Source organism: Indicator indicator, chromosome 6, assembly GCF_027791375.1.
Source record: "Indicator indicator isolate 239-I01 chromosome 6, UM_Iind_1.1, whole genome shotgun sequence".
Classification (NCBI taxonomy): domain Eukaryota; kingdom Metazoa; phylum Chordata; class Aves; order Piciformes; family Indicatoridae; genus Indicator; species Indicator indicator.
In genome coordinates, this window is record NC_072015.1 from 29,363,305 (window position 1) to 29,385,165 (window position 21,861).

General features: G+C 42.8%; 1 protein-coding gene across 1 annotated transcript in view; it reads left to right on the forward strand.

Annotated features, from left to right (window-relative positions):
* Positions 1 to 21,861, forward strand: part of PPP4R1 (protein phosphatase 4 regulatory subunit 1) — a 70,798-nt gene that overhangs the window by 7,820 nt on the left and 41,117 nt on the right. The window contains exons 2-3 of the mRNA XM_054381606.1: positions 7,236 to 7,371; positions 14,414 to 14,520. Coding sequence (XP_054237581.1) covers positions 7,236 to 7,371; positions 14,414 to 14,520 — 243 coding nt within the window. The remainder of the gene's footprint in view (positions 1 to 7,235; positions 7,372 to 14,413; positions 14,521 to 21,861) is intronic.

The window sequence follows — 21,861 nt, forward strand, 5'->3', positions numbered from 1 at the left end:
CAAAGCCATGTTTTATAGCTTATGGATGTATTAGTCATAGAACTTGCCTTCTCAAACTTTTGGCTCAAGTAAACTTATTTCAGTTACTGTGATGGAACCATTTCAGGTAAATTCACAGTGTAACAACACTTGGAACCAAGTGTAGCAGTTGAGTTAGTAGCCAATACATTGTTATTCGTGGTGTCACATCAGTGTTGCAAAGCTAGAAGGAGCCTTTGAGCATTTCAGCTTTAACTGCTTGCTTCATAGAATTACAGAATAGTTTGGATTGGAAGGGACCTTAAAAATCATCACGTCTTACAAACCAGGTTGTTCAAGGCTCTGTGCAACCTGGCTTTGAACAATTCTAGGCTTGGAGCCTCCACAGTTTCTCTGGGCAATCTGTTCCAGTGCCTGGCTACCCTCATAGGGAAGAATTTCTTCCTAATGTCTCAGTACATCTTCCAGTTTGAAGCCATTACCCCTTGTCCTGTTACTACATGTCTTTGTACCGAGTCCCTCTCCATCAGTCCTGTAGCCCCCTTGAAATACTGGAAGGCTGCAATGAGGTCTCCCTGGAGCTTTCTCTCTCCAGGCTGAACAACCCAAACTCTCTCATCCTGTCTTCATAGGAGAGGTGTTCCAGCCCTCCGATCACCTTTGTGGTCCTCCACTTGACCCATTCTAACAGATTTATGTCTTTCTTGTGCTGAGGACTACAGAGCTGGACCCAGCATGCAGGTGGGATCTCAGCAGAGTGGAGCTGAGAGGCAGAATCCCATCCCTGGACCTGCTGCCCATGCTTCATGATGCTTTTCTTTCCAGTTAGTCAAGAGTTTAAGAATATATAGGTTCTACTTGGGTTGTTTTGGTGTGTACTGGTTACTCAGTGAGGAGAGGCAGAACCTGAGTGTGGCCCACAGCACAGTGAACACTTGTTGTGGTAGGACTAGGGAGAACATCTTGGGTGAAGAGAGAAGTGGGATTCTCTTCATAGTGCTACAAAATTCTAAGCCAGTCCTAGGTTCAATCCTATTCCCCCTAGAAGCAGTGATCTGCAGAGAGAGGGTGATGCCTTTCTTTGACTGTAAGGAACTTGTAGAAGAGAAAGAAAGTATCTTGGAGGACTTTCCTGCTCACACCAACTGACTTTAGCTTCACTGCAGCCTCATTCCACAGTTCTTAATGGTGTGCAGTTGTTTGGAGGGGTAAGAGATGGGGACCTGAGTACCACAATGATGGGTGTGACATGCTCCCAAGGGGAAATCTGTGGACAAAATATAAACTGTGGATTGTTCTATATGGTAGCTTAGATGTCCTCCTTTGTTTCAATTTCCTCTGGACCAGCTTTTGTTGCAGATGACATAGCTAAGGGATAGAAAATACATTTTGCTGTGGTGCAACCATATTCCCCCCCCCCACACCAACAATAACCAGGCCAGCTCAGTCTGGAAGTGAATGAAAGCTGTATTTACAAGCAGAATCTACAATCTATGATGAAATGCAATGAATATGTACAAATATACCAAATTCACAAATATATACAATCAACAGAAAAACACAACCAATCTCCCTTTGCTTCCCCCCAAAGGGGACCTTTCCCAAGGGGCCTCTCTCCCAGGGGCCTCCCCCCCAGACCCCCCTGGCAGAAAGCAGAGTTAGTTAAGCAGAAAAGTTGTTAACTTAGCTTGCCAGGGTCAGTGTGTTATCTTCAGCCAGAAGAGAAGAAGAAACAGCAGCCAGACAGCCCAGCAACTGCCCCCACTGCAGATTGTAATGAAGTTTCATTTTTAAAGGGTTTGCTCTCTCTCTGGTTCAAGCTATTAACAAGCTCTGCTCTGCAAGTGCCACAGAGGGGTTGATGTGGTAAGCCTTGCTGTTAGCAGGGCAGCTTTGCATCTGAGCTCCTTTGCATTTCCCCCTCTTTATCTTCTTCCTTGCTCCTACCTCTCTTCCCCCACCCCAAACCCAGTCTCACCAAATTGGGAGTGCAGACAACAAAGTCTATGCATGCAGGTGTGGTAACTTCACATTGGTAAGAGCTCAATGCAGATAGTGCTCCTTGTTTGAATGCAAAATTTAGGGGAGAGACAGAGAAAAGAAAATGTGGTTCTTACTCTTTGTAATCGTGGGAGTTTTGGTTGGAAGAGCCTTTTAGGATCATCAAGTCCAACCATTAACCCAGCACCACATCTTTAAGTCTTTGAAGTCCCTCCAGGGATTGTGACTCCACTACTGCCCTGGGCAGCCTGTTCCTAGGGTTGGACAACCCTTCAGGGAAAAAAAAAAAATTCCTAATATCCAAACTTCCTCTGGCACAAATTGAGGCCGTTTCCCTTTGTCCTATGAGACGTGGTGGACTAACTGGAATCCAATATTATCATTTGCAGATCCTGCTTATACTCTCTGTTCACTTGTTTTGTAATTTTGCTGAGTAAAACCACAGCCTATTCTAACTTGCATTTTTCTCCAAAAAGCATTGGCAGTATCACGGTAAATCTGGGGCATGTTATCTGCATTTGCAGTTTCAAGACTATAGCAGGAAGCAGAGATCATAGATTTTAAGCATCTCTTGTTAAAACTGGCTCCTGACAATGGGGTTTGTGATCACTAATCAGGGATACCTAGATGGAGCAGTCAGAGTGGTGGGATTCAGCATGCCAAGCACATGTTGTAATGTTCATGTAACTGTCACCACAGTAGCTCTTGGTTGATCTTTCTGAAGCAGCTCAGTGGATTTACGGTAGCAGTTGAAGGTGAAATAGCATGACTGATGCTTAGATGATTGATGTTGGTGTGGAACCAGAGCTAGAATACAGTCCATTATGAAAGGGTAAGAGAGCTGAGTTCCTAACTGTGGATAAATGTAGATGTTCCACTTCCATGCTCATGCTGAGGTGGATTTCTCTTTAAAATCATTGAATGATTTGGGTTGGAAGGGACGTTTAAAGGTCATCTAGTCCAACCGTTTCTGCAGTGAGCAGGGATGTCTTCAATTAGATCAGGTTGTTCAGAATCCTTTCCAACCTGACCTGGAATGATACCAGGAATGGGGCATCTGCCACCTCTCTGGGCAACCTGGGCCAGTGTCTCACTATCCTAACTTTAAAACCATCACCTCTTATCCTGCTGAAACAGGCTCTGCTAAAAAGATTGTCCCCATCTGTGATGGTTTGAAACTGTCTTTTTAATTTTTCCTTGCAAAGTTCAGAACAGAGAAAGTGAAAGAATGTAAATAAGTCACTATTGGGTGTAAGAAAGCAAAATACTGATTGTTCTAAACACTTCCATTGGATAGATAGAAATGTTTAAGAACTATTACCCAAAACAAAGTAGGCATTCTGCACATTCTGCGTTCTGCAGTGGGGGCAGTTGCTGGGCTGTCTGGCTGCTGTTTCTTCTTCTCTTCTGGCAGAAGATAACACGTACTGACCTTGGCAGCTAAGTTAACAACTTTCTGCTTAACTAACTCTGCTTCTCTGTCCAGGGGGGTCTGGGGGGAAGCTCCTGGGAGAGAGAGAGGCCCCTTTGGGAGGGTCCCCTTGGGGGGAAGCAAAGGGAGATCGATTGTGCTTTTCTGTTGATTGTATATATTTGTGAATGTTGTGAATTTTGTATATTTGTATATACTCATTGCATTTCATCATAGACTGTAGACTCTGCTTGTAAATACAGCCTTCATTTGCTTCCAGACTGGGCTAGCCTGGTTATTGTCAGTGGGGGGGGGGAAATTTCAGCTCACACCGACACACCATCTTATAAGCCCCTGAGAACAGAACATCAGAGATGCAAAAAGATATTTCTTAGAGAAAATGAGGTGGAAATGAGTGTATTTACATTTACAGTGTTGAAAGGCTGAGGCTTCAACTTGGGTTCTGCAGAAGTCTGAAGGTACATTGAATTTATAGCATAGAGTATGATAACTTAGAATGAAACTTGCTGCTATTCTTCTGTGATTATGATATCAAATGTTTGGGCTCATAGGATTTGTACTTTACAATTAAACAGAAGAATTACTTGCTTGAAGAGCAGAACAGAATGAAATCCTTCCTGCATGTAAGTGCTATATTAACCTGAACATCCTTATGGCAACAGTTGATGTAGAGCATGGTAAATAGTTTGTACTACAGCTGAATAAAAATTAGTCCATCTTACTGGATTCCATCTGTAGCAACTGTCACAGGGACTTCTTAATAGATCTTGGAAATGCAGAGGGCAAAATGAGGGAACTGTAATATTAATTGGAAATCTTGACTCTAAAATTGTTTTCAGAAATGAAAATTGCTCATTTTTAGAATACCTGTTGCCTTGTTACTGAGTTTCCATGTCAAAATGAGGAAGGGTGTTTCTGCCACAAAGCCCACAGCAAATACAGAGGAGCAAAGAGAATACATAGATCTTGCTACTGAACAGTCTATGGGAAAGAGTTGTTCATGCATTATTAAATAAAAGAGAAATGGTTGTTACTTTTTGAACATGATCTTGTCCATCTGTTTGTAAAAGACACAATAAGAACAAGATCTTTGTGAGAGAGACTATGAAGATGAGATATGTAGTAGAATCAAAGATTCAGAGAATGGTTTGGGTTGGGAGGGACCTTGAAATGTCATTGAGTCCCACCCCTCTGCAGTAACCCCCTGAAGGCACCTTTAAAGGTCATCTACTCCAGCCTCCCTGCAGTAAGTGGGGGCATCCGCAGCTAGATCAGTTTGCCTAGAATCCTGTCCAACTGGAGCTGGAATGTTTGCAGGGATGGGGCTTTTATCACTTCTCTAGGCAACCTGGGCCAGTGTTTCACCACCTTCAGTGTAAACCATTTCTTCTCTCTAGTCTAAATCTCCCTCGTAGTTTAAAACCATCACCCCTTGTCCTGTCACAACAGGCCCTGCTAAAAATATTGTCCCCAGATTTCTTATGGGCCCCTTTAAGTACTGAAAGGCCACAAAAGGTCTCCTTTGAGCCTTCTGTAGGCTGAAAAATCAGCTCAGTTGAGAACTAGCCTATAGATTCTGGTTTTATAGAGGACTGCGTTTCACATGGCCCTCTAATTTGTTGTTACATGCTTGGCCAAGCTTGTCCACGGTTGGGTATGCACCTTTGAACAGCCTGTCTCAGCCTGATTTCTGTATGTATGGTAGTTAATAATTGTGCCAGGTAATTGTTGTATCCCTGCCATAAAACAGAGGAAAACTTAAGGGAAGCAGGAGAACAACGTGTGGGGGGGTAGTGTTAATATATTCTTGGTACAGTTTGGACCAGATGCAAGGTAGATAGACAAGGGTGAACAGCTACAAAACCCAGCCAAACAAAGGATTGGGCAGGAGAATGAAGGTACAGAGAGGAGGAGGGATTTGGCTTGTGTCATAAAAAGGTCAATGACTGTCAGGTGTCGAAACAAAAGGATGCTGCCTTGTGTTTGGTGGTAGTAGAGTTTGGAAAAGCAGTTTGCAAAATCCTGAATCTGGCTCTGTGAATACATTTATTTGTTTTACTCTGCTTTAGCACTTACGTGGGCAGAAAAGAGGGGCACTGTGATTGCATTTCACTCTCTGGTCCAGTCATGGTTTCTCTCTCTGTCACCACTAGTGAGTTTAAACTGCTGGGATAGAGTGTTTTCACAGAAACTCCCCATTTCTTAGCTCTGCTTCTTTCTGATGTTTGTGTGAACATATGAGGCTAGATTTAGAGGTACTTAGACTTTATACTTGCAGTAGTTTTCAGTGGTGTCTTCTAGCTTAGATGCCTTCTGAGTGTTTCAGTCTTATTTGTACTGATTTGAAAAAGTGGAAAAAAATCAGTGGAGAAAATAGTTTTTCTGCAGCAGGAGAGGAAACAAACATGTGGCCCTGTTGCCTGGCCCATATTCTAAAAGTGGGAACAAATCTGGATGTTCTGCCTTTGAACTAGCCAATATTTGTACTGGTTTTGATTGGGACAGAACTTAATTTCTTCATAGTAGCTGATATGGTTTGGATTTTGCAGAAACTAGTGTTGATAACACAGGGATGTTTTAGTTCCTGCTGAGCAACACTCACACAATGTCAGGGTTTTTTCTGCTTCTCACATTGCCCCTGGATGGGTTGGACTGCCAAAATAGTTCCATACAAGCTACTACAAAGAATTGTAACTCTCTCCCAGCCCAAACCAGTACACTTGTATTCAAGGGTGGATTTTTTGCATTGGTAACATTATGAAAGGTTCTGTGGGATTTGGCCAAATGCTCCAAGCTGGGTGGAAAGCAGTGAAGGGCTGAGGAGTCAATATTGAGCTAAAGCCTCTCCAAAGTGTAGGGAATATCAAAATGACTTTGCTTATGGAATAATGCCAAGGATGCTCTTCATGCATTTTAGATGAGGAGTGGTTAAACTGTTGGTGAACCCTATTTGGGGCAAGTTAAAGACAAACATCCATCTTTATTTGCCAGTTTTCAAAAGGCTTTTCAGGGAAACATGGCTGGACTGAAAGATAGTTGTGGTGTGCTGGAGTTTGCAGGAGCAAAGCAGGTGGCCTGGGAGAGTTCTTGTAAATGAGTGGTTGCATTTGTAGGCTAAAGTGTGTGTTTGTTTTGTAATGGAACTGTGGTTTTGAGCAGTTTAGAGGGCATATGTAAGCTAAAAAAGGTGGTAGTTAAAATCTGAATTCTTCAAGCAGCTCTGCAGAGCAGGGGTGGGCTCTTTTTTCACTTTGTTGTGGTTCCATGTTGATAAAAGTGTCTTCAAATGAAGTTTCCTATGGATGCACTAGTTAATAACTATACAGTAGGCAAATCGTGCCTATTCTGTTTGGTAGTTGGATAGAGCAACAGAGATCTGAACCTTTTAACATGCTTAATTTAGATTTTTCTTTAAAAAACAAAAGTGGTTTTGCATTTTGTTGGGTGGTGTTGTGTTAAGTCTAACTCAGGGCTGATCATGTCTATGATGTTAGTCTGTGTGTCTTCAAATAGTTGACTTTAGACTTGCTAAAGGCATTTGTTTGATAAAAATGTAAGACGTAAAAATATTGTTAGCTAAAAATATCCTGAAACTTGGAGGTTTAGTGAAACACATTTGGGAAATTAGGGAATTTTTATGTTGTCAGAAAAGGCTTAATGGGATATGGGGAAGGCTGAGGGGAGAAGGGGAATGACATAGTGCAGTTGATAAACACGTTGTCATGGGACCTTGCCTAGACTTCTGTATTTCAGGCCAACAACAGACATCATTTTAGTATTAAACTACTGTGATTATAAGGAATATTTCTGATGTCTCTGCTAGTTGGTGTGGATGACTACAGCTCAGAGTCTGATGTGATTATTATACCTTCAGCCCTGGACTTTGTCTCACAAGATGAAATGTTGACGCCTTTGGGAAGACTGGACAAGTACGCTGCAAGTGAGAACATATTTAACAGGTATGCTTTTTAAATGTCTTGCCTGCCTAATGGTATCCATCTGATTCCAATTTGATTACAGTTAATTTGCATGAAATACAAAGAATTTAACCAAAAAAACCCCAAATAAAACAACAACTTGATCGAACTCTTCAGTTTCCACTCTTCCTCCTGTTATACTTAAACTCCTCCTACTTAGTAGACCAAAATACTAATAAGAGAAAAACATTTGCTTACCATTTAAGCAGCTGTATTTCAGGACTTCTTGAACTTTTTCATTAATTGTACCACATCCTTTTATGTGTTTTGTGGATGGTAAGCTCTTGTTGACACAGGACTGGAAGAGTAAACTGTATCCATAACTCTGTGTGGAAAATGACTTGAAAAATGTACTTCCTGAAGGGTCAGAAGGGAACAAGGAGCCCAAAAAGTGTTCTGCAAGACCACCCTCATCCATAGTTGACAGTTTGGGTATTGCTGCTTCTGATTATTGGTAATGACTTTAAGCACTTAAAACTGTGGTCTGTGTTTCCCCCTTTTTATTTCTGTGATGCCACTGAGCTCATTGTTTAATTTAAAAGCACAGATATTGTAGCATATTCAGACACACAACTCCATCCCACCCCCTGCATGCAGACATGCAGAAATTCAAACCCAGTGTTTGTTTTACTTGCAAACAGTTACAAGATCACAGATACGTATACAATATGTTAAGGTTGTGGGGTTTTGTGTGTTTTATTTTAACATAGTTTAGTTTGGGCTGCAAGTAAATCTTTAATAAAGGCTGTTTGCTTTTATGTTGAGCTCTTTCCAGAATGCAGAAGATAAGTCTATGAACAACCACCCTGTAGCTTAGCTTCTGTCTTTCTGGTCGTGGCCTGAGCCCTGTAAGGATTTAGCCCTGCGCTTAACTTCAATCATGTGAAGTGTACTTATGTATGAATATACCCTGGTTTGCAAGGTTTTCATTCTGATTGAACTGAAGCTAACAATGATCAAATGGTTTCTCTTATGATAGCCTGCAGAAATCAGTTCTGAAATGCCTGATTTTAAAGCTTTCCTTTTTCCTGAAATGCTCTTTGTTGTATTTCACAATTTGAGGTGAAATCAGCAATTTGAGTTTTTAGGTTTTGTGTGTTTGTCTTTTAATGAGAAGGGAGTGAAGAGAAACCTTAAGGGCTATAGGTGACAGTAGTGTAATAAAAGGAACTCGGAAACTCCAGTTGCATGCCTTGAATTTTAAACAAGAATAGTGGTCCCAATATTTTACTGAGCCGCTTAAGAAACAGCTGACTCTCTGAGTCTCTCAGTATGGATTGCACAGGGAATGGGGCATGCACAAGCTTGAAATCTTGTGGATAATGCTTTCCAGGCATCCTGCTTTTTGGCAGGGGAAGGTGGGTGGTGTAACCACAGTTTTCCCTGGGGTTTGCTTGTTTGGGGTTTTTCTTGCTGGTGTAAACATGTTGCTTAATTCTAGTGCTCTTTGTAGGCTCACTGTGTTATGTAGCATAAGAAAACAGAGGAAATACCATATGATAGCCATTAGTGATACAACCGTGAGTAGCAGTTACATCACTGTAAGTGATAGTGAGCAACTATTGCAGCAGTTTGTGATGATTCAGCATTAATCAGTCTCAGGAATAACCAGAGAGATTTTGGTTTCCAGATGAGCTGGAGCATTTCATAGGGGAAAATGTAAGAATAAGCAATCTAAATCTCTGTCTCTTTAGTATTAATCACACCCAGTTTATTAAGTGTAGTTTATTAGATTGAGTGGATTCCTTGAGCATTCACGATTTCTCAGCTAATATCTGAAGGCCAAAGCCAGCTGCTCTGAGATGAAAATGGATCTGTGTCTGCATACTGAGAAAATTTAGCAGGTCAGGCTTGGAACTTGCAGATAGGAATTGTTGCTTCCTTTAAATATGTATGGTTTTTGACAGGATGAATTGAAAGAGAGATTGAGGTAGGGGTTTCTTTAACAGCTTCGCAAATGGTGGAAGAAATTGTTGTGTGACAGTTTTTGGCAGGTTATGGTCTTTGTCCTCACCATTTAAAGTGTTGCTAATCAGTACTATGGATGCTGTCTTAGTCTGTGAGAAAGGAGTGGAACCTGACAAATAGTACAATAAATGACCCCTCTTGTGTCTGAAAACCAAGGCAAAGACGACTGTGGTTCTGGTCGTATTAAGGGAGAAGCAGCCTCCAGACCAGGTTTGAGATACAGCCCTAGCATATGGCTGTGTAATGCAGTATCATATTATAGCAAGAGTAGACGTCGAGCAGAAAGCCAAGCCCATTGCCCTGAAACAAGGTCTCCTTGTGTCTTGTAGCACTGGTGTGTGTGCATGCATGGATGAGGATTCCCTCTTTTTTGCAGTTTGCTTTAAAAAAGCAATTGCTGGCGCAGACTGGAGCAGAGCTTTTGTCTCTTCTCATTTTAAAAATCCTTTGTGGATTTTCCTAAGCTTTATTGCTGTTAGCTTACTTCCATTCCTCATTAAGAAGGCTCAGAAGTAAATAACACTCACCAACAGATGTTTGAAGAGTGAGTCTGTTCCTGAACAGCAGAGCCTTCCTTTTTCAGCCTGCTTTGTGAGGAAATTTTTGCCGCTTCTCTTCAAAGCAAAGCAGATCTTGGCAGCAGACTCTCATTTATCACTATGATCAGTCTTGGCTCTCAAGACTGTATCTACATATGGATGTAGATATTTTTAAGATATCCTCTTGCCATGCTTCTTGCCTTCTGAAGTACTTCTTTGCTTGTCCCTTGGGAGAATACCTGATGTCTTTTGAAATAGTTTAACTTCTAAATACTCATAGAGCAGCACTCAGCACTAGCTGAGGAGATGTTGGATTTCAAAGAGAGATTAGCACTTAGACTATAGGTGAAGATTTGACCTAAAGCATTCTGAGTAACTGACTTCATGGCCCTGGTATGGCCTGTGGAAGATAGCCTTCTTGCTTTCTGCACTCAAGAAGAAAGAGAGATTGGTGTCAGAAAGGAATCTGTGCCACACATGACGATTAATTATTTTAATGTGGTTGTCTGATTCCTGATCTCAACATGGAATCTTCTAGGCTTTTTGTAACTCAGCCACCAGTGCTTGCATGAGAAGAAAGATCAGACTGCTAGAAAGGGCACCAAGGACCCTTGCTTGCTTTGGCTCTCCAGTAAGCAAAGAATATTCAAGGGTGAGCTTGTGGGCTCAAATCATTAGGCATTAGTTGCCTACACTTCAGTGGGCTCTCAACCTGTCTCAGATGTGAGGCAGATTTAGTTTTGAGTCCTGTGTTTGTGCCTTGGAGGCACAAGAATAGTTTTGGCAGATTGTTTGGGATAGTGGCAGAACTAGACCAGAGCCTGAATTTGTTTGGATACATGGACCTGCTTGAGCGGGTCCAGAGGAGGCCACAAAAATTATCGGAGGGCTGGAACACCTCCTCTATGAAGAGAAGGCTCTGGAGAGCCCTTTATTGCAGCCTTCTTGTACTTAGACGGGGCCTACGAGAAAGTTGGAGAGGGACTTTTTACAGTGACATGGGGATAGGAGTAAGGGGTAATGGTTTTAACTGAAAGAGGGGAGATTTGGATTAAAGATTAGGAAGAAATTTGTTTGAGGGTGGTGAAACACTCACAGGAACAGGTTGCCCAGAGAAGTTGTAGATGCCTAATCTCTGTAAGTGTTCAAGGCCAAGTTGGATGGGCCTTTGAGTAACCTGGTAGAGGAGTTGGACAAGGTCTCTGAGGTTCCTAAGGTGTCCAGGGTCACTTCCAACTCAAACCATTCTGTGGTTTCCTGAGATAAGTGGACATAACCTCCCAAAACAGTGGGTGGGTGGATGGATGGATGGATGGATTTAAGAGTTTACCCTGTCATTATTGGTTAGCTTCCCAGTTAGTCTTTCTAAAGCTAGCTTAGCTTGCCCCACTGCCTGTTGTTGTGGTGCTTGTTGCCAGAATCTCTGAATGTCAAAGTAGATCCATGGATTCCTTTATGAGCCAAAGGCAGCAGTACCACCTGGGTGCAGGTGGAGGCCATCTTCCACCTTCAGTCCAGGGAAAAAGCTGAATGTCCCTTCTTAGCTTTGGGTGGATTTAATGAACGTGTCATATCTAGATCAGGTTAGGATTTGTGTTTTCATCTTTGGCTCTTGAGCAGAAGGTTTGTAGCCTTCAGTTTACTGAATGGCTACTTCTACATAACCATCTAACAGGAGTTAGCAAAGACTTGCTGTGGGATCCAGCCACCACAGTTCAGGATGCTGCTAACAAAGCTCTCTCTATGAGGAGATGCCCAAAGCTCCCAGCACAGTGGGATGCAATTCCACAGTTCCCCAGGAGCCAGCTGGGATGTAGTGCTGTTTATTGTGGCTCCTCACTTGCTGAGATCAACTCAGTGGGTCACAAGACTTGTCTCTCATTTCCCGAGATGACGTTTAAGCATGTAGGAGACACACACATCCAGGCAGGCTGGTTTATGACATATGCTTCATCTGTTCCTCTTCTCTTTTCAGAGGTGTCCAGCCCTTTAAAAGACCAAGTCAACTCTGCTTCTAGGTTAGTGTGTCACACAGTCTGTTTCCCTCCATTAGTATTCTGATAGCTGAGTTTTCAACTGCATATCAAGGGCTCTGCTGAGAGATGTTGTACTTTTACCAAGTTGTAAAGAATGAGGGAGAGGAAATCTGTCAAAAGCAGACAATTTTTGCAGGGTTGGTTTTTGGGGGTTTTTTTGAGGATTTTGTTAATCTGCATGTCAAAACGCTTTAAGATTGTGTTGCAAGTGGCCAGTGTGAAACATTTAAATTGGATTTTCAGTGTGAGAAAACGGAAATGTCTGCTTAGCTTTGGGAATTCCTGGAAACATGCTGTATTTCTCTGATTGCTGGGAGCTGTAAAGTTCTCAAGCTTCCCTCTTACACTAGGATGTTCCCATCTGTTTCTTACCAGTTTGTGGCCATTGCTTACATTCACTATTTGCAGCAAAGACAATCGACTTCAGCTATGCTTCTGTTCTTAGAAGATTCTAATCATTTTGATTGCAAAAGGCCTTTCAGATCAAGTCCAACCATTATCTAATTCTACCAAGGCTGATGCTAAACCATGGCCCTCAGCACCACATCTCTATGCCTTTTAAACACCTCCAGAGATGGGGATGCAACCACCTCCCTGGGCAGCCTAGTCCGGGACTTGACCCTGAAGAAGTTTCTTCTAATACCTGACCTAAACCTCCCTTGGTGCAACGTGAGGCCATTTCCGCTCATCCTGTCACTTGTCCCTAGGGAGAAAAGATCCACCCCCATCTTGCTACAACCTTCTTTCAGGGAGTTGTAGAGAGCAAGAAGGTCCCCCCTCAGTTTTTTTTTTTTTCCAGGCTAAACAACTCTAGTTCCCTCAGCAGCTCCTCATAAGACCTGTTCTCCAGACCCTTCACATCACAGACGTGCATCTAGTCTACAGCACTGCTGTTTGCCAACAGTGCTTCTATCTTCATCCTAACAGAGTTTCTGTCAGTTCTAGAAATATCTGACACTTGACCCTTGCTGCTTCAGCATGTTGATGAATTGCTCTGGGGCAGCACAAGAGCTAACAGCGTGTTGGACACTGTTCCTTGGCCTTTTCCACTGTTGACATAATCCTACTTGCTCACTGAGCTGATGTTCAACCCACACTGTTCAAAAGGGTGAGAAAAAAAAAGTTGTGCCATTGCAGGTTGTTGTTGTGGAGGAAGTTTGCCTGCTTAATGTTTAGGGCTCTCTAGGTGACTGATGGGCATGACTTTGTAACAGAACCTTAGAGGACAAAACCCCAAATTTAACTGTTTCTTATCACTGACAATTTTATCCTTGGAAAAATATCCTGACTTGATTCATATTACTGTTTCATTTTCTATTTTGCTTAACCATAGAATCACAAAAAGGTTTGGGTTGGAAGGGACCTTAAGGATCGTCTAGTTCTAACCCTCCTACCACAGGCAGGGACACCTCCTACTAGACCAGGTTGCTCAAAGCCCCATCCAACCTCTATGTCCTAGGTTGGTTAGGGGTTAATGTATGTCCCAGGCTTAGATGGAAGAGTACATTTTATTTTCACAGAATCTGCCTGTTGCTCTCTATAGCATATAGAGTCAGAGAGTCATTAAGGTTGGAAAGGACCTTCAAACTCAGGGAAAGTCACTAACCCAGCACTGCCAGGTCCACTGCTAAACCGTGTCCGTCAGCACCACATGGATATGTTTTTTTGAACACTCTCAGTGACAGTGATTCCACTGCTTCCATGGGCAGCTTATTCCAGGGTTTAATCACTCTTTCAGTAAAGATTTTTTTTTTCTCATGGCCACTTAAACCTTTCCTGATGCAACCTGAAGCTGTTTCCTCTTGTTTTGTCACCTGCTACTTGAGAGAAGAGACCAACCCTCACCTCGCTTCCACCTCCTCTCAGGTAGTTGTAGAGAGCCAGAAGGTCTCCCCTCAGCCTCCTTTTCTCCAGGCTAAACAACCCCAGATCCCTCAGCTGCTCCTCACAAGACTTGTGGTTTAGATCCTTCACCAGCTTCGTTGCCCAATTTGAACGCAATTTAGCTTCCAAAAATCACCATCAGTGTGGAAATCTTGAGCTGAGTGCTTATGCTTCTGTGAAATATTTCCATAATTCTCTTCAGAACTGTTCTGACAACAGCAGCGTTGTCCTGCTTTGTATGGAACAAGTTGGGAAATTCAGAGGTGAGGGCAGAAGGCTGACACTGACTTCTTAACATTGAGCTCCTCTTCACCCACTTTACAGGTGATTTCTGTTTTTTATCCTTGTGGCTGGTTTCTTTTATCCTGCTTTTCCATTTAAAGTGAATGGTTCTTCAGGATCACACCAGGTATCAGAATTAAGAATTCCCAAAGCAGAACTAACTAAATTTACTGAGTGAAAAGTGACTCTATGTACAAGTTTACTGTTTGGTTTAAGGATTTTGTCTTAATTGCATATTTTTTCTTTATTTTGATTTCTTTGTATTTCTGGATACCAGTAATGCTATTTTTAATTTTTTTTTTTTTTGTAAACTAGGCAAATGGTGGCTCGAAGTTTGCTGGACACTTTGAAGGAAGTCAGTGATGATGAGAGAGATTGTATTGCTGTGCTGGAGAGAATCAGCAGATTAGCTGATGATTCAGGTAGGTAGCCTTAAATATTTTACTGGGCTAACGAGGGCAAGTCAGAATTGTTGACCCTGTGTTCAGCACGGGACCAATATGTTCTTTCTCGTCTTCAATATTCAAACCAGGCTCCTGCCAGTGCAATAAAATACTGTCAAAATGTCATTTTGCTAAATCACCACCCCCAAAGATGACTTTTTCCTGCCTATTTTCCTCAACATCCCTTTAAAAAGTAGGATTAACTCTTCTCACCAGTAAATTTTGAATCACTTTTCTAATGTGCTTTGACTGCCCAGCAGATCTACATGATGATTTTAGATTTGTAGATAAAGGTTAATTTATTGCTTTGTTAAGAATCTAGCAAAACATCTGTAGAAAACTCATTAATTTTGGTAGAATTTAAATGCTGAAGTTGTTGCCTTGGTCCCTTTTGGACAACCAGCTGAGAAGCTGAAGCGAGGCAGCAGTAACTGGTGAGCAAGATGCAGATAGGAGTAATGAGTAGGAGGGCTCTGCATAACGAGGGGCTTTTACTTGTAAACAGAGGTTGCTGGATATTGGGAATGAAGGGAAGAATGGTGTGCAGACAGCTGCAGCAAAATTCCAGGTTGAAGATATTCTAGAAAGAATTAAAGGCTGTGACAGCTATAAGCTAGCACACAGGAAGTTCCACTCCTTTACTGTGAGAGTGACGGAGCACTGGAACGGGCTGCCTGGAGAAGTTGTGGAGTCTCCTTTTCTGGAGACTTTCCAGGCCAACCTGGATGTGTTCCTGTGTGACCTGCCCTAGATGATCCTGCTTTGGCAGGGGGGTTGGACCTGATGATCTCTGGCGGTTCCTTGCAAACCCTAACATTCTGTGATTTAGCATACAGTTGAAGCACCAGAAGGAAGGAGAGTTTTAGCAGCACAACATTGGGGGAAATCTGAAGTTCAGTCTTCTGTCACTGTAGGAGTGCTATGAAGAGGAACTTCTGTTAAATCTTGTATGAGAAGAAAATGTTTCTTCTGCTTAATGCCTGCTAGTTTTAATCCCTTCTTCTGGAATGGCAGGAGGTAATGCTTTGCAAGGGTAAAAAAATATTCTGCTCGTTGCTGTTCCTCTGTTATTATTGTCTCAGTTTAAAATCATAGAATGCTTTAGCTTGGCAAGGGACATTTAAAGCTCATCAAGTCCAACACCATTGCTGTCAGCATGGGTACCTTCAACTACATCACGTTGCTTGGAGCCCCAAGCAACCTGACCTGGAATGTTTCCAGGGATGGGGCTTCTACCACTTCTTTTTGCAACCAGTATCAGTCAGAAGGAAAGGTTTCTGGGTCCCTTAGTTCAAGAAGGACTTCAGGGAACTGCTTGAAAGAGTCCAGCAGAGCCTCAGGGAACTGCTTGGAAGAGTCCAGCAGAGAGCCACAAAGATGATTCCTTAATAAGGGAGCATCTCCCTTATCAGGAAAGGCTGAGGGAGCTGGGTCTCTGTAGCTTGGAGGAGACTGATAGGTGACTTCATTAATGTTTATAAGTATGTGAAGAGTGAGTGTTAGGAGAACACAGCCAAGCTCTTCTCAGTGATGTCCAATGATAGGGCAAGGGGCAGTGGGTGCAGGCTGGAGCATAGGAGGTTCCACATGAACATAAGTCAAAACTTGATCACTGTCAGGGTGATCAAAACCTGCCTGGATGTGTTCCTGTCTGACCTACTCTAGGTGATCCTGCTCTGGCAGGGAGGTTGGACTAGATATTTCTAGAGGTCACTTCCAACTCCTAATATTATTTTTTTTCCCTTCAATCTAGTCTAATCTCCTCTCTTTTAATTTAAAACCATTATGCATGTTTATACTTTTCTGAGGGACTGCTTTCCCTTGTTTAGCCAGGAAAAATAGCCAGTTGTAAGCGTTATATAATTGTATTGAGTGCCACTCCAAGGCTTCTTTAAGAGGGGGGAAAAAAAGTCATTCTTCATTTTGGATTGAATGTGTCTTTATTTGAGAACAGTGGCACACTAGTGTTTCTAGAGAGCTGTCCTGGCAAAGCTCTGCTTCTGAGATCTCTATGTACACTGCTTGTTTGTGTGATCATGTTAACAGTTTCGAGCATCAGAAACTCTCTGAAGCTTCAAGTTTGGAGAGTAGGACAGATAGGTCCAGGGCAAAACTGTAGAATCATTACAATTGGAAAAGATCTCAAGATCACTGAGTCCAACTGTTAAGCCAGCACTGCCAAGTCCACCACTAAACCATTTCCCTAGGTGCCACACCTATGTGTTTTTTGAACACTTCCAGGGATGGTGACTCCCCCACTTCCTGTGCAGCCTGTTCCAGGGCTTGACAACTCTTTCAGTGAAGAATTTTTTTCGTAACATCCAACCTAAACCTCCCCTGGTGCAATTTGAGGCTGTTTCCTCTTGCCCTGTCACTTGCTGCTTGGGAGAAGAGACTGATCCCCACCTCGCTTCCACCTCTTTTCAGGTAGTTGTAGACAGCCAGAAGGTCCCCTCTCAGCCTCCTCTTCTCCAGGCTAAACAACCTCAGTTCCTTCAGCTGTTCCTCCTAAAACTAGTGCAGTGCTAAAATGGCCTCGTGCTTGACTGCAGAGCCTAGGCTTGTCCTTGGTGACCAGATAAGTATATGAAACTGAGGTTTGTTTTGGTAGACATTTAATGGAAGACAAGGCTTGAGCTCAGATCAATTAGTTTCCTTTCACAAGGGTGGAGTGCATTTATTTTTTTGGTCAGGCTTGATGTTTTCTCAGCGTCAGTAAAAGCAGCATTTCAGGCTTTTCCTGCATTGAAGAAGTCGTCTCAGATCTACCTAACTAGTAGCACTGGATTCTGCAGCTGCCCCACAAATTAAATTTCTGCAACCTTCAGTGTGAGTTTTGTGCCTGGAGCAGTTGCAATATTGGACTTGGCCCATTTCTATGAGACAAGTGGTTACAATTTCCTTGTGTGTGTGAAGATTCATTAGGGAACTACATCTGGTTTGTACCTTCTTAATTGATGTGCTCAACTCTTGTTCAGACTGCAGCATGGTGGGGTTTGTTCATGGTTTGGTTTAGGGTTGAGGTTTTTAAGGTTGCCATTACTAAGCTTGGTTTTCAGTTTCCTCTTCCTTTTTTTTTTTCCCATTTATGGTATTTTTTCCAACTTGTTCTGTAAAACAATGGAGGTGGTTGGGGCCCCATCCCTGTAATATTCAAGGTGAGGCTTGACAGGGCTCTGGGCATCCTGATCTAGTTGAGGATGCCCCTGCTAACTGCAGAGGGGGTTAAAGTAGATGACCTTTGGAGGTCCTTTCCAACCCAGACCATTTTATGATCCTATGAAAATAACTCATAATTCAAAAAAAATAACTAAATTATAAAAGTGTCAGTGTGTTTTGACTTGTTTGGTTAGAACCTGATAGCTGGGTAGAGACAACCTGGAGTCAAGGCTTAAATCACAGAACGATGGGGGCTGGAAGGGGCCTCTGGACATCATCTGTTCCGACCCCCTACTAAAGTAGGGTAACCCACAGCAGGTTGCCCAGGATCACAATCTCTAGGCAGGTTTGGAATCTCTCCAGAGAAGGAGGCTCCACAACCTCTCTGGGAAGCCTGCTCCAGGGTTCCAGCACCCTCACAACAGAGAATTTTCTCCTTATGTTTATGTGGAGGTTCCTTGTCATCCAGCTTTTGCTTGTGGCTTGTCCTGTCCATGGGCACCACTGAAAGGAGTCTGGCCCCATCCTGTTGGCCCTTGCCCTTAAGATGTTCATAAGCACTGAGATGATCCCCTCTCAGTCTTCTCCTCCAGGTTAAACAGCCCCTAGGTCTCTCACCCTTTCCTTGTAAGAGAGAGAGGCTCCAGTTCCCTTATCATCATCATAGCCTCCACTGGACTCTCTCCAGTACTCCCATGTGGCCTAACTAGGACAGAGGGGGAGGAGAGCTTTGCTTGAACTACTGGCAGTGCCTTTACCTAATGCACCCCAGGAGACCATTTGCCTTCTTGGCCACAAGAGCATATTGCTGGCTCCTAACTCTTTCTCCTTAGAGCTGCTTTCCAGCAGGTCCACCCCTCACCTGTACTGCTGCAGGGGGTTATTCCTCTCCAGGTGCAGGACTTGCCCATGTTGAACTTCACATGAGGTTCTCCTTTGCCCAACTGTCCAGCCTGTCCAGGTCTCACTGAATGGCAGCACAGCCTGATGGGGTGTCAACCCCTTCTCCCAGTTCTGTATCACCAGCAAACTGGCTAAGGGTCCACTTTGGCCCTTCATCCATGTTGTTGAAGGAGATGTTTAACATCTGGACCCAGTACCAACCCTTGGGGAACACCACTAGCTACAAGCCTCCAGCTAGACCCTGCCCAACTGATCACAACTTGTGCTCTGTCCTTCAGCCAGTTTTCCACCTACCTTACTGTCCACTCATCTAAACCGCACTTCCTAAGCTTCCTTGTGAGGATGTTAGTTAAGCTTGGAGAAATAAACTTCATGTGAAATAAAACTGGGAAAAGATCTGAGTCCGAATGCCTGACTGTAGGATGGAAGGCACAGAAAAATCATGAGACTGTGATAATTTGGTGCAATTAACAGGGTCTTCATTCTCCAGTGTAGACTAGACCATGAACAAGGGCCTTGTGTCTGTCTTTTTCACTTCACTAAATCAGTATCATTCAAATTGGGTTTGTTCTGGTACCAGCTTGTGAATGGTTTATATGATACAAGACTTCATCATTGTGCCCGCAAGATGCTCAACAATCTTAAAGGTCTTTTCCAGTCTAAACAATTCTGTGATTCCGTGACTGACTGGTTTTCCAAGTTAACCTCAGCCAGAATTATTGCCTTATAGGCATTTTGCTCAGTGTGCTTGCAAGGGTCACCAGAAGCTTTAAGTCTTATTTTTCTGAGGGTTGTTTTAGAGGGGGACCCTCTATTTTTCTTTTTTAAATGTATGTGGCGTTTTAGTGTATAATGAAGTAAATGTAGGTGTAATAAAGAAATGAGGGGGGAAAAGAAAGTGACTTCCTGGAGGATTTGGTGCTTATTTGCTTGGATGTAACCAAAAAGATTTTTTTTTTTATTTTCCTGAATGAAAAATAATTTACTTTTTTTTCCTGCATAAAATCAGTTGTGAACTCTGTCAACAAAACAAACTGATTTTAAAACCAATTATTTAAACTAATTGGTCATTAAGTTTGAAGCCATATGATGAGGTGTAGCCTTAATTACCTAATGTTGTGCTGAACCTGTTAGTAAGGCCATTTTAATTAGTGCTGTTGGTATGATGAGAGATGCCAGCAACACTTGTTGAATAGCACATCTGACAGCATTTCATTGAACAAAATCTTCGTATCTAAGCAATATTAATGGGAATCCTAATATTTGCCTTTCCCAGCTGTGAGGATCCCACCTTTGCCTTTTCCCCTCCTGCATCTTCACATTTTAGGATTTTCCAGGCCTTTTCTCCCACTTCCTGCCACACTAAGAATTTTTCCCTTTGCTTAATGTGATCTTTTTATCTCACCATGCATCTGATGGATGACTAATAGTGACTTTACCGTCTGTCCGTAGTCTGTATTTAACTCCTCACTCTGGTTAGAGAAAAGACGACTGAAGCAGCACAGATCAGTCTCCTGAGCTAAGAGGGACAGGCTCTGGTTACAGTGTCTGTCCACTGGTCTAGATTTTCTTTTGTCCTCAAAAAAGGTAGAGAAGTTGGAGGGACAGATGAAGCAGAGAAGTGGAAAGGGAAAATATGCATGACACTAGAAGGCTGAAAAGAGAGGAAGAGACAGTTCTGTTTGGGAAAGAAGGGTTAGATGAAGTTTGAGTTGATAAACTATAGAACTTATTTGTCTTTGATCATGCAATAATGTTCAATTTGAGAATAGGCATCCTACAAATCCAATACTGTGATCATGCTGTTGGCAGATTGGCCTCTCAGTATGTTGTGGACCCTTCTCTTCAGGCTGAAGTGAAGATCTCTACAAGGGGATGGGCATGAAGGTGTTTTCTCTATAGCATATATAAATTAATATTTTCATTTGCCTTTCACCAAAGTTTAGTTTAAAAAAGGAATGGGTTGAATCATAGAAGAGTTTGGATTGGAAGGGACTTTTAAAGTTACATCATGCTGGAACATGTCCAGAGAAGGGCCATGAGGATGATCAGCTGGAGCTCCTCTGCTATGTGGAAAGGTTGAGAGAGTTGGGCTTGTTCAGTCTGGAGAAGAGAAGGCTCTGAGGAGACCTTATTGTGGCCTTTCCAGTATCTGAAGGGGGCTACAAGAAAGCTGGGGAGGGACTTTTTAGGGTGTTGGGTAGTGATAGGACTAGGGGGAATGGATCCAAGCAAGAGGAGGGGAGATTTAGATGAGACGTTAGGAAGAAGTTCTTCGTGATGAGGGTGGTGAGACACTGGAACAGGTTGCCCAGGGAGGTGATGGAAGCCCCATGCCTGGAGGTTTTTAAGGCCAGGCTGGATGTGGCTCTGGGCAACCTGATCTAGTGTGAGGTGTCTTTGCCCAATGGCAGGGGGGTTTGAACTGGATGATGCTTCCAAATTTGACAATTCTGTGATTCTGTGATCTAATCCAGTGTTGCTTTAATTCTATGATTCTGTTGTACATTGCTGCAGAATAAGTTACTGTGAAATAAATGTAGTTGTGAGCTGGCTCTGAAACAATCACTTTATTTATAAGTAGCTGTTCTGGAACAGTTAGTTGGTATTATACTGGACAGCTCTGTGGTAATCGCCTTTTAATTCCTGGTATGCAGCTAACCGTGGCGCTTTGATTCCTCATAACTGATGTGGAATACAGAGTGAAGTGAAGCCTCAGCAGGGATGAAGTAAATCTTACACATGGATACAGGAAAGCTTAGAGTATATGCTAAGAGAGCCAGTTGAGTGTGTTGACACTGGGCTTACATGAAAGATGGTGTCAAATTTGAGGGGGAATTGAAATGTGTTTTCATGGGTGAGGAGGGAACAGTTAATTACTTCTCTGCTTTTGGAGTTAATTTGGGATGTTGATACAAATGGTGTCTTGTGAAATAGCTAAACTTGAAGGTTGGTGAGTGCAGATCTGTCTGCCCAGGTTCTTGAGATATTACTTCATATGGTCTAGAAAGTGAGAGAGGTAGAGCTGTACCCTGTGCTTCTGGTAAGGCAACACCTTGAATACTGGGTTAAGTTTTGGGCCCTTCACTGCAAGAAGGACATTGAGGTGCTGGAGCGGGTCCAGAGAAGGGCGACAAAGCTGGTGAAGGATCTGGAGCACAAGTGCTGTGAGGAGCAGCTGAGGATACATAGGTTGTTTACCCTGGAAAAAGGAGACTGAAGAGAAGACCTTCTCCCTCTCCACAACTACTCGGTTGT